The 13,701-nt window shown below is 31.5% G+C and overlaps 1 protein-coding gene across 4 annotated transcripts; it reads left to right on the forward strand.

The window, feature by feature from the left end:
- Positions 1–275: 275 nt before the first annotated feature.
- On the forward strand, positions 276–9,411 carry LOC126706701 (serine carboxypeptidase-like 1). Of its 4 annotated transcripts, XM_050406235.1 has the most exons (15): positions 277–523; positions 638–783; positions 3,852–3,920; positions 3,983–4,059; positions 4,152–4,274; positions 6,216–6,318; positions 7,362–7,399; positions 7,522–7,623; positions 7,742–7,828; positions 7,933–8,085; positions 8,169–8,240; positions 8,321–8,439; positions 8,807–8,920; positions 9,048–9,102; positions 9,207–9,411. In XM_050406235.1, the coding sequence occupies exons 1-15, from the start codon at positions 363–365 to the stop codon at positions 9,288–9,290; spliced, it is 1,503 nt and encodes a 500-aa protein (XP_050262192.1). In that variant the 5' UTR covers positions 277–362; the 3' UTR covers positions 9,291–9,411. The 4 variants fall into 4 exon arrangements, with proteins under 4 accessions (XP_050262193.1, XP_050262195.1, XP_050262192.1 ...); XM_050406236.1 differs by lacking the exon at positions 8,169–8,240 and having other exon boundaries at positions 276–523; positions 7,933–8,118; XM_050406238.1 differs by lacking the exon at positions 8,169–8,240 and having other exon boundaries at positions 276–523.
- The last annotated feature ends 4,290 nt before the right edge of the window (positions 9,412–13,701 follow it).

Below are 13,701 nucleotides of genomic sequence, written 5' to 3' on the forward strand. Positions count from 1 at the left end.
AATTAAAGCTAGGCACGTGGGTGGTTGGAGATAAGGCTGAAAATTTTGAAAGCTGTTGACTCATTCAATGACTTCAGTATTCACGTGGGAAGTGGGACTCTATTGTACGGTGAGGGGATATGAAAATATGGTATATTATAATTAATATATAAGAAAAAAGCAGCTTACTGACTTGTTTGTCTTTTTTTTCTTTTTTCGTAAAGACTTTTTTGTCTTAAACTTTCGATATCATTATAATATTCTAATTAATTTTAGCGTTTGTTTAATGGCCTATAAACGTAAACGAAGAAGAAAGACAGAGCCCAACCAATTTTTGGCTTGTGGTGTGGTGTGTTTACTTAGGGAGATAGCCAAAGTCAAGCATGGCAACACCTCTGACACCAAACCCAGCTTACAAATGCATGACCAAGTTGTTCTCACATATACTTCTTATAGTGCTTTTCCTCACCATTGTTGAGTCCCAATCAATCATTGAGTCCTTACCAGGCTACTCTGGCAGTCTTCCTTTCAAACTTGAAACTGGGTAGGTGTTAAGACTTAAAAGAGTTTGTACTTCTCTTTCATATTTACTGCAAATTGGTCATGTGGTATCATGGAATATGTGACAGTGAAAGTCATGGATTTTGTAACCAACCAGGTACATAGGCGTGGGAGACTTAGATGATGTGCAGCTTTTCTATTACTTCATTGAGTCTGAGAGAAGTCCAAAAGATGATCCACTCGTGCTTTGGCTCACTGGAGGTCCGGGTTGTTCAGCTTTTTCTGGCCTAGTATTTGAAATAGGTACGTATGAATTATTCTGATTCTTAATTATTTTGTTTTATTTTTGGTCACCAAGTAACAAAAATAACTGAGGTATATAAAAGAAAAAGAAGAAAGCCTTAGCATTTCTAGTTGATTAATATTGCCAGATTAGCTTTTAAACGCTATCTGAAACTTTACAAATTTAACTTAGTTTTTTGCATGGTTTTAAAAACCAGTATAGTGAAAGAATCGAAAAAGAAACTGATTACCGGTTTTTTGGTCAAACCGAGATCCAATCGATGGTCGAATCGGTGATGTCATAAATAATTTAATTAATAAATTTTTAAATTATATAAATAAATAATAATTTTTTATAATAAAACTAATTAATAATTTATGAATACACTTGTAAACTAAAATGCTTTGTAAACTATAATGCTCTATAATTCATTAACTACTAATAATTGAAAGAATAATTGAATATAAAAGTTACCCGTAGAGTAGTGGACTGAATCTAATAATATATATATATATATATATTACTTGAATGTTTATAAAATTTAATTTTTGGTGAAAGTCTATATAATATATTATGCATCTTTATAAATGATAACAGTAACTAGTTAATTTAGATTCAACTAAAAAAAAAAAAAAAAGTAACTAATTAGTTTATACCTAAGTCTTTTTTTGAGCAAAGTTTATACCTAACTCAATGAACTTATAAGATATATATATATTATAAATAAATAAACTTGTGGATTTAGAAACCCAAAACTCAAAAAGCCAGCCTTTTGCCGTTGGAACTATAAAAAAAAGTCAGCCACTGTCAGTCATTTTTATGTTTCCCACGTCTTCCAATATTTTATTAAAAGAATTTTTTTTTTCTATATCACGTCTTCCTGGTTCCTATTACCCACTTCAGGTTTAAGTTTAACTCTTCATTTTTCAGATCTCTAAAGTCTAAATACACTCTCTCTATTCAAGCTTTCAAGTTTCACGCTTTCAGCCTCTTCCTCTCTATTCAAGCTTTCAAGTTTCAACATCTTCCTCTCTGTGTTCATGCCTTCAACCCCAGTTTGCAAATGTCAATGAATCAATGGTGCCACCCACCTACCAACGCTGTCCCAGTTAGGCTGAGAACCTAGCAACGCCATCCCAGTGTTAGGCTCTCGTCAGTGGCGTAAAGACAGAGTTGCCAATAACCGGTTCAACCACACCGGTTCCGGTTTTACGGTTCAACCGTCCGATTTTCAATACATTCCGATTTTTTGTTATTTTTCGGTTTTTAATCATAATCGGGCCGGATTAATAACCGATTCTCGATTGAACCGATCGGTTCGATCCCATTTTTAAAACCATGATTGTTTGCAAGGCGCATTACCGTTGTCACACATAGTGTCTATGGTGACCCGTGCCTTTAGTAAAAGGTACATTTTAAAAATGAATAAAAAAATTTAAATTTGTTTGTCCTCTATTCCATTTTGGGATGTCCCAAAATATTATCTTATTTCTAAAAATAAAAGTTATTAATTTACTAATGTTCTTATTATACTCTTATTTTATTAATAATTTAATATTTTAATAAATTTATTTAAGGGTAGTTTTGAAAATTTATACATTTTTAAAATGTAGACAAGATAATAAATGATGTTCCCTTAAAAAATTTGACTTTTCAATCGGGATAAACAAAGTGGGAAGGAGGGAGCAATCATTTTCTACTCCATTAATTTGTGGAAATTTTTCGCTATCGCCAATGCCACAGTTTCAATATTTCTTAAACAATAAGATAATATTATTGACTAAAAAAAAAAAAAAAAACCGCCAACCATTCCTAACCTAACCAGAGACTAGAAGTATTGTTGTTGATGATAACATCTTAGAAAACTTTTGCAAAATTTCAACATCTTAATGCCATCGTCATGTGAAGATGAAAGCTTGAGTGAGGTCAACATCAATTCGGGCTGGCTAAGAAAATAACGTATTGGAAGTAAGATCCTTTATAGTTCATAGATAAACTTCACTGATCTCTCGTTTATTAGGGGGAAAAAAATTCACTGATGCGATTTTTAAACGAGTATATTGTATTTTTTGGTATTATCAATAATTTTTAAATATATATGAAACCAGTGTTAATCAATGTTTATTTAAACGTTAAAAACGTGTCAAAAGCCAATCTAATTAATTTCCAATGAATATGTAGGATTTTAAGAAATTCATTAATGTATATTTAATTGCCAATATATCACAAGTTTCATTTGATGTCATTAATGACATCACAAGTTTCAACTGATAGCCAAATAGAACCAGACACCGACACCCTCCACTATATTCACCAAGCAAAAAAAAAAAAAAAAAAAAAAGATAAAAAAAGATAAAAAAAACTAAATGACAAATCAAATGAACTTATTTTTACAATAGATTAAACATTACAAATTTAAAGATGTACTTAATTAGAGTTTTACCATTTAAAATTTTAAACGATCAATGTGACACTATGTAAATTGTTAAATTCAGGAAATAAAATTTTAATCGTGAAATGAACTTTTTCCATTTTATGAATTTCACATATAGTTTACCTCGGGAATTTTGGAGAATTTTGACCCATAATTTGGAACTAGCTTGTTACCCTATGAACATGCATAAGATACCTTTACAAATAAGTATAACTAAATGCATTTTAAAATTTTACCAAGTTTATATATAATGTTTGTATATTTGTATTAAAAATAAGTTAAATTGCAATTCATTAAATTCTCAATTTTAGTTTGTCCAAACACTATAATAATAATAATAATAATAATAATAATCATTGATGGTGATTTATTTTAAGGTTTATTAATTTTGATTTTATGAATTTCACACTAAATAACTTGTTCAACACAAAAAATTAAGAAAATTACATGAAATACATGACATAAAATTAGACTCCAATTGGAGATCTAATGAATTTTCTCTTAGCTTTGACTTTATATATATATAGAGAGAGAGAGAGAGAGAGAGATGATTGGTCTTCTTATGATTTTCATATCATTATCAAAGCTAGCTTGTCCCAACCGAGTCTAAAAATTCAATCCATGGGAAACCAACCCAAATTTTTGGATTTATAGGTTTTGTTATATTGATGAGTTGGATGCACACCCTTAGACCTCCCAGTATCATTAAGCCAGGAGATGATTGTAAGTTCTTCATACACTCTCTCATTAATCAAAGATTTGATTGGTTCCATACTTTCTTGTAGGTCCACTGTCATTTGATTTTGACAATTCCAGCAGGGATTCACCCACATTTAAATTGAACCCATTCTCATGGACAAAGGTCTGAGATTTTGGCTTCCTTGTTTTCTATATTTTCAAGGCTAATTATGTGGTTGATATATGCTTTGAAAATTGATGACGATTCTCTTCTAGGTTGCGAACATAATATTTGTTGATGCACCCGTCGGCACTGGATTCTCATATGCGAGAAGTTGGGAAGGATACAGCATCACTGATACCATATCAGCAGCACAAACCTATTCTTTTCTCAGGAAGGTGAGTTTAACATTTGTTCACTTTGTTGTATGAGAGAACAAGCTCAGATTAGATATAGGGGAAAATATTTTGTTTCGGAAAAGAAAAAGAGCACTCACTGACTCAAGGGAAAATTATTTGGCAGAATACATAATATTATTAATTGTTTAATATATTTTGGTTGACTTTTGTATTTGTTTAGGTGGAACAATGTGAGTAATATTTTCAGAGAAACTCTTTATGATAATTCTTTATCATCAAATTAATATATCAATCGAGTTTTGGTGTAGATAGGGATTAAACGCTAAATTTTTTATTCAATGATTAGAGATTTTATCAGTTGAGCAAACTAAAACCAACTGTGTGAGTAATATTTTAAATATGCTAGAATGATTGGTAAGAGAGTCTTTGAATACAAGCATCAATCATACTCAAAAATAAAATAAAATAAAATAAAATACAAGCATCAATAATTCTATGACAGTAACTTAGTCATATTTTTTTAATACAACTGTCACGTCATAGTTGGCAAAAGTTATAGCATTTGGATTAGTTCATGCAATTTTTTTTTCCTCAAACACTTTTCAAAAATATCATCATATTATTTATTATACATTCAATTTTATTTAAATATTCATTTTATATTATTATTTTTTATTATCTTCATAGAGAGAGAATTTGATGAGGCAAAAGGTAAGAAAAAAAAAAATTATCATAATAATATACAAAGTTACAGTAACCTATTTATATGACTATTGTAACTTTGTAAATTTATATATTTTTAACTTGATTGATGTGAGTGATTTTGGAACTTAAATATATAAAATTGAGACATTTTTCTATTTTGCATTCTCTAGTGCAAATGCTCTTATAGTCCTAAAAAACAAAAATCACCCATAAAATTTGGGCTAATGTCATGAACAACCCAGTTTGGGTTTCGGTTTCTATTATGCATAATTAGAGTCTATGCATTAGTATTGCCAATTTTTTAAAACAAAATCCTAGTTTAAGAAGCTATTTTTTTCTATTTTGCTTACTCTGAAGTGGAACTCACATCAAACTATTAAATTATCAATATATATATGTATATAATAAAATCACATCTAATTCATCATTTCTTATTTTATTTTATTAAAATATTTTCTTCTTGATTTTTAAATTTCTTTTGGAGTCTCTCTCTTTCTCTCCGCCCTTCACCACACTTGGCATAGCCACCTCACAGTTTCTAATAAGTTCACCTTTCCCTTTGCCTTTGCGGCCATCCACCCACCACACCAGTGACATCATAGACGTGAATTTTTGGTCTGACACAACCATAGTTGTTGTAGGAGGGGAGGACGCCGATCATGACCGTGCTCGAGATTTTGGTTTGACCCAATAATACTACTGGAATGAATTTGTTTTCGTTATAATTGGATGAAAATTTGGACTTTTTGGTTATTCGGTGATTTGTGGATGTAGATTGGAGTGTTGTTTTCTCGTTGTTCTACTTCTGAGTATATATATAAATGAGCTTTGGAGAGAGAGAGAGAGAGAGGCAACAACAGAGGAGAGGAGTTTGGGTTCTTGTACAGAGGAGCCAAAAAGAAAAGATTACCTTTCCTAACCTATAAATGTTAGTCATTTTTAAATAGGCATACATAACTAGACATTTTTGTTGTTGTGTTGTTACTCGTAAATCTATGTCATTTTATTAGGGTAAGAGTTTTATAACTTGATTGACACATATTCATGCACACAATATTTTGAGGTTTAGGTAAGGAAAATTTCGCTTTAGGTTAAAAAATAAAAATAAAAATCATTTTATTGGGTTTGCTAGGCATATTTTAGTTGGACTAAATTATTGGGTTTAAGGTATCTTTAATACTCAACCTTGTGTAGTAATTCTGGACTTAATTCAAGGAATTTAAACATGCAAATGCTAATGCCAAAATTTGTTTAATCTTTTGGGTTGTGACACAGTGGCTTTTGGCTCATCCAGCATTCCACAAAAATCAACTCTACGTTGCTGGTGATTCTTATTCAGGCATACTTGTCCCAATTATTGTTCAGAAAATATCCGATGGTAACTTCTGTGAATGAAGATTCTTATCATTATTAATATCAGTATAATGATTGTTATATAAATTATATTTTTCACCTTATACTAATATCATCAATTTTAACGTCTCTCCTAAACTTTAAATTCGAGTATTTAATCCTCTAAGTTGGAAATTTGGAATTCAATTTACACATAATATGTGATTTGTAATAATTTATTGAAAAAATGGTTTAAATAATTGACGAAAACCCATTTTTGAACAAGAGATGAAATATTTAATCTCAACCAAACAATGAAACAATCAAATCCGACCCAACTCAACCTATGTGGGTTTGATTAACTTGGTTTCTACATTTGTGATGGTTTAAAACTATCTCAACCCGATGAGGTCAAGTCAAGTTGAAAAAATTGTCCAACCTAACTCAATCTAATCTTTGCACACCTCTACTTATTACATTATCATATGAAATATAATCAACCCATGTGGGTTGTTGTTGTTATTTATAATCAAGTAGTATGCAACTATCCCCTAAAAAAAAAAAAAAAAAGTAGACAGTAGTAGTATGCAACTATGCATGTGGAAGTTAAGATTAAATTTGATGGATATTTGTGAGACTTTGTAGTGAGACATCGCAATGTGATGATAAATATCAAATGTTGTGGTAAAAGGCTGTTTGATCGACAACTCAACAGGCCCTAAATCGAAACCTGGGCTTATACTTTTTCTTCGCTACAACAACCAAAACCGATCCAACTCGGAAAGGTCAATTTGGTTTCCTGTGCACGAGGATTAATTGTGTGCTGAATTTGTATTTTCCATTAAGTTCAAACCAATCCCTATTTCGCATATGTCACTACCAAAATTTGATGGCACAAATAAAGTTTAATAAGGACGTTGCAAATGACAAAATAATTTAAGGTGGAAAATTTTCCAATGTAATTGTAGTCACTAGTCATATAATTCCATATATATGATAAATTGAAAGGTTATGTGTATTACTTATATATTACTACGTTTGAAGTATGTATTTCCTCTTTTTCACTTATGAAGCATGGTTTTTCTATAGGTAACGAAGCTGGAGTTAAGCCAGCTATGAATCTCCAAGTAAGTACTTACATAAAATATTAATTGAGAAAATTTAAATTTATTTAAGATAATTCATGTTTATTAATGCCTCGTAGTTTTTGAGTTTTGTTGAAGTGAATTTTCATTGAATTTGGATACAGGGATATGTGCTTGGTAACCCAACCACAACCCCACATGATGACTACAACTACAGAATCCCCTTTGCTTACATGAAGGCACTTATATCACAGAAACAATATGAGGTGTTTTTGCTAGCTTATATATACTCTACTATGAAATTCAATTGAGCTCTCAATGAAAATGGGTTAACCGAATCAAATTCCTTGGTGTTTGTGTGTCTTTTTTTCTCTTAATATCAAGTCAATCAAAACGAATTGCAAGGGCGAGTATATAAATGTTGATCCAAACAATACACTATGCGTAAATGATCTTCACACAGTGACGGATGTGAGTGAGCTCTCAACCACTTCTAACTTCTAAGGCTTTATAATATAAGTTCTCTTTACCAATTTTCATACGAATTGAGAGTGATTTATCATTTGAATTTTCAGTGCACCCAAAAAATATATTCGGGACAAATATTGGAACCTACATGTAGTTTGACATCCCCAAAACCAGTGGGATCAAAGTTGGATGCAAGCCTTCTCGGAGAGGATGCTATTCATCTCCTTTCTCTTACTCAAGTTCCTGAACTATGGTGCCGGGTAAATATATGTTTGTGTGTGGGGATCATAATTGTAAGCATGTACAATTTTGGCTAATTTTTAGCAGCTTTCTGTTTTTGTAGAGTTATAACTATATATTCTCTTACATTTGGGCTAATAATGAAACTGTTCAAAGAGCTCTTCACATTAGGGAGGTATGACAATTCTACGAACAATAATAATAGGTATTAAGATTATGAATATTTTTACCAAAAATTTCAAGCATGACAACCAGGGGACCATAAGGGAGTGGATAAGGTGCAATGCAAGTTTATCTTACACAGATGATGTCTTTTCTACTCTTGAATACCATCGAAACCTCATCAAGAAAGGGTATCGTATTTTGATTTACAGGTAATTTCCTTATTTTATAACCTAATTTACATAAATGGAGACAGTTTATTTCATAGATAAGATTTTATTCTCTCTATCTAACAATGAACATACTGTTATTTAAAGGATTTAACATTGAATATATCTTTAGATTTATAATATCTAATCTAATAATGAAATGTATGCATTTCAAATGAAAAAGATTTTAATACTCATCGGTTCATGGAAAGAAACTTCACTAAAAAGTCATTTCCATTAACTACAAGAGGTAACACAATCAATTGGGAATCACATCTAATGAAATTAATTTGAATATCTCATACTTACCATTTTCATTCCTTTGAAATAAGACACTTCACTGATTTTTGTTTCTTTTGTTTGAACACAGCGGTGATCATGACATGGTTATCCCACACATTTCTACTTATGCATGGATAGAGTCTCTAAATTTGACAATTGCCACTGATTGGGGACCATGGTTTGTTGATGGACAAATTGCAGGGTTGGTTTCCACTTGAACCTTTTATAATCTCAGCCACCTACTTTTTTCCAAAGCCATAAGTTGAAGTAAATCAAGTTGTTTTCAATCCTGAACTTCATTATTATCTCATATCCATTATAATTTGTAGGTACACGATGGAATCTTATTATAAAAAAAGTCGGTTGACATATGCAACTGTAAAGGCAAGAATGATATTCCAATCAATATATACTTTTTCTCTAATGAAGTACCCAAGTAATTACAAATTACAAAAGCTAACTCCATTATATGCCTTGCTTTTGTGTAGGGAGCGGGCCACACTGCTCCAGAGTACAAGCCTAAGGAATGTTTTGCCATGGTTAATAGGTGGTTTGCTTACTATCCTCTCTAGTCAATAGTGTTCTTGCCCATTTATGTAAGAGAGATCGAGCACTTGTTCAATAAAATCGTTTTAGTATTATTGGTGTAATCAATAAAAGAGCAATGAAACTCGACAGCTTTAACATCTTTCATTTATGTTTCTTTTATAGATTTTCTTTCTCTTATTCTTGAAATGTAAATTTTGGTAATATCCTGCTATAGATTTAGTAAGAGTTACACTTTTAAGATGTTTGTGCTCTATTTGTTTCAACGTTAAAATTTTCTAAAAAATGAGTAATTTTTTAAAAAGTCAATTAATTTCTTTTTGTTATTACAAAATCTAGCGCAAACTACTGGCCTGAATATTTAGGCTATGTTTGGATACCGTTTATTTTGTTTGAATTGAAAAATTATTACTGAAAGTACTGTAGATAAATGTAAAAATTAGTTGAAATAGTACAGTAGGGCTCATGAATAGTGCCAAAAAGTGCAATGAGACCCATGAATAATAGCAAAAATAAACTGAATAGTAAAATAATTTTAATTTTTAGGATGTGTTTGGATACTGCTTATTTTGCTAAAAACTGAAAACTAAAAATACTGTAACAAAATAATTTTTAAATGTGTTAATAGTGCAGTGAGACCCATTTTTAATGAAAATTTTGTTGAAAAAAGTGGTTTGTGAGTCCCGTGAACAGTGGACTAGACCTACTAGAAAAGCAGAGTAGTTGTTGAAAGTTAAAATGCGCTTCTCAAAAAAAAAAAAAAAAAAAAAAACGCAAATGCTAGAGCAAATCATCTCTATCTAAAGTATCCAAATAAGTACTTAATCCTAACCCAATCCGCACACTTAGATCACCTCCTCATATGGCTCAAAAGAAAATATTAAGATATTTCAAAACAAAACACAGCACATTTGGTATTTTATTAATAATGAAGAAAAAACATCTATCAAGAATAAAATATTTATTTTTGTAGCTAAAGTAAGTGAGAGAGAGAAAGTTCTAGCCATCTGTCATAAACTCATAATAACGTTGCTATTAAAAAAATAAAAGTATTAGATCGAACAAAAACTGAGCGTGTTCCAAGCAGCAAGATATAGAAAACCATGTATAAGCCCAAGATTTGGAAAAAAAAAAAATTAAAACCCAATATGTATATCTGGGCTTTGGGTTCAAGAAATAGAATTTGGGCCCCCCTCTCTCCTATATCTTGGGCCCCCCCTCTCTTTAGTCTTGGCCCTTAACCAAAATCTAACACAAATAGCATCACAAATAAAACCGAAAAACCACGTGTAAGCCCAAACAAACCCACAAAATTTAATAAAAACTTTACAAAAAATTTATATTGTGCTGGTGGTGGGGTAACAGTGGGTGAGCGATGGAGTCAGTGAGTAGACCATGTGCTTGAATAATTTATATATTGTATTAATTCTAACTATTTCTAATTAATACAGTATTCCAACTATTTTTGAGATGGAAACAAAGACGTAATAAATTAAATATGTCACACGTTGCTAACTTATAATGCTATAACTAATAAATCTATAAATTGGGATCTATTCAATTTATAATTAAAATGTTATGCATATCATCTACATTCTGTATTTGTCTTTAATGACAACAATTAGTCCTTTTGTGAGATAATTCTTATTTGATTTATATCGTTGTATTTGTTAATGGATGATTGCATTGTAATGTATTAAAAAATAATGCTTTTGTTATGTATATTTGTTCATAGTTTGTTAATACTAAATGATTTTTTTTTTTTTTTAAATTGCTTATACTCCGGCCCTCTGAACTTGAAATCCTAGTTCTGTCTCTGGTAGTGATATGATATGTAAGCTAAGTATGTAAGATAAGTAATGCTATGGATATATACAGTAATTTTCAAAATATTGTTCACAACAACTTAATTGGTGGATTTTTATTAGTTCTTTTTTGGTTTATCATTAACAATAATTTATTATTTATTATCAATAAACTTGACACCTCAATAATTATGAAATGATTTATGAAATTTGCTTTGCATTATTAACATAAAACAATTTTTTCCTCCAACTCCACTTGCCTAATCAAATACTTTTCAACTCTTGTATAGACTTTTACTTTTTTTTTTTTTTTTTTTTTTTTTTTTTTTTTTTTTTTTAATTCGAACCATGTGCACCATGCAATGGTAAAAGGAAAAAGTTAAGAGCATCCGCATCAATGGATGCAAAAAATTTGTAAATTTGCACATCTAAAACTTACTTTTTTTATTTTACACTCCTGAAAGCTCGAATTTGTGTGAAAACACAAGAGCTGTTTAGGCCCCCAAATTAAAATTACGACTCGATTGATTTTACTTTAACATAAACTAAGTGCTAAATAAAGTAAATGCGAGTGAATAAACAATATAACTACTCTAAGTCATATTTATCAAAATATAGTACTAAAATGAAAGCTAAAAGAGTAGAGAAGAAGAATGCAAACACAAGATAACACGCCGATGTGTTATTGAAGAGGAAACCAAAGAACGCGGTGAAAAATCTCTCTGCCGCCCTCCAAGTGATAAATCGATCCATTAGAGAATGAAGTTGGAGTACACGATTAACAAAAGGCCCTTCAAGCCTAGTCTACCCAATGTATTTAAGCCCTCCAAGCTCCTGCTACCAACTGACTTAACAAAGCCTTGTCCTCTCTAGCTCTCTAGATCCCACAATACGCCCGATTGCATCCACCAAGCCTCACCGGCTTCTTTTGGCAAATTCCCAAAACTTCTGAAGTTCCAAAACACGCTCTACACTCTAAATAGGTGTGGGTTGTGTTTGGGTACAAATGATCTCCTCTCAAGGTATATCAATGGGAGAGGGAAGGAGAAGAGGCTAGAATGATTTATCACTAAGGATGAGTAGCTCTCTCTCTCTCTAAATGATGGGTGTGTGTGTTGTAGAAAACTTATCTAAGGTTTTTCTCTTTGAATGACCTCCTTATAATTTGAGTAATGAGGGTATATTTATAATTTGAGTAATGAGGTGTTTCGCGAGTACCTCACAGGAAGGCCTTACCTGCAAGACACTCGCGAAATTGATAGCCTGGCACGACTCTTCAGCTTTCAGTCATGTGCTTCTCACGTGGCTATTTTGCGGGTTAGCTTCTTGCAAACTTCTCGCAAAATCCACTTGATCTTCAATTAAGCTTGAGTCTTCACCAACTTAATATTAAACCCAATACAATAAAATCCCACAAAAATACAAGAAAACAAATTTATGCAATTACAACACTTTTTGTCATGGAATAAAACCAACACAAAACATAGTTGTAAATCACAACTTTACAATCTCCCCCTTTGGTTATCCTGTGACAAAACACCCTATAATAGACTCTAGACTTAAACATGGGTTTGGAAACAATGACAAAACTCACTCACACCTAAATCTAGAAGTTGTGATGAACTTGGAATATATATACTTGTAACTTGAAACACTTGCACAAAACGCATTAGACCCTCAAGGTAAATCAAGTAATAAAATGATAAGTATAATGTAACAAGTAAAATACAATCAAGTAAAATACAATCAAGTAAACATGATGTGAAGTATATGAGCAACTTGATCAAACACATAACAGTCATATGGAAATGACCTCAATGATCATATAGCAAAGCATATGATCATCCGAACATGCAACCAATAAAGCACAATGGCATAAGGATATATGCATGTCGAATACATAAACACGATGCGATGAGAGCAACAAAGCATAAATACTAAACATAACTCAAGGCACCATAAAACAACAAGAAAACAAGCATAAAGTAAAACAAGGTTTTCTCATAAAAATTGTCTTCTCCCTCTTGGTATATGCATCTCCTCTATGACTTTCTCCCCCTAGGAATGTGTATGAGGTAGAATTTCTCCCCTTAAGTGACGAAACACACAGGTATACTCTCCGATATACTCTCCTCCTTTTTGTCACGAATAGACAAATGAAGCAAGAGGAAGGAAGGAAAGAAAAGAAGATATGAACAAGGGTAAAAAATGATGCATGAGTGGTGCAAGATGAATGAGAAAATGAAACTCAAACGAAAGACAAAAACACCCCAAAAAAATGCTACAAAGCATAAAGTAAACATGACATGCTAAGGATGATGGAATAAAGTATAGACACAAGAACATGTTATAAGTACTAAAATGTCTAAAAAGATTTAACTAACATGAGTGAGTGCAAAACATGTCAAGTGTTAGAGTGTGTGCAGTAAGGATGCATCTAGTGTGCATGTGAGATGCATGCGTGATGCATGATCAATGCTTGACCAAACACACTTGGGTCAAAGTCTGTAACATACACAACCAATGATCAGAACATGATAAACATACATAATCATAGTAATCCAAAGTTTGGTACTCATCGGAGTCCAAAACAACAACAAAATGCCATTTGAGCATTTTATCAAACACTTAG

This window comes from Quercus robur, chromosome 11, assembly GCF_932294415.1.
Source record: "Quercus robur chromosome 11, dhQueRobu3.1, whole genome shotgun sequence".
NCBI classification, from domain to species: domain Eukaryota; kingdom Viridiplantae; phylum Streptophyta; class Magnoliopsida; order Fagales; family Fagaceae; genus Quercus; species Quercus robur.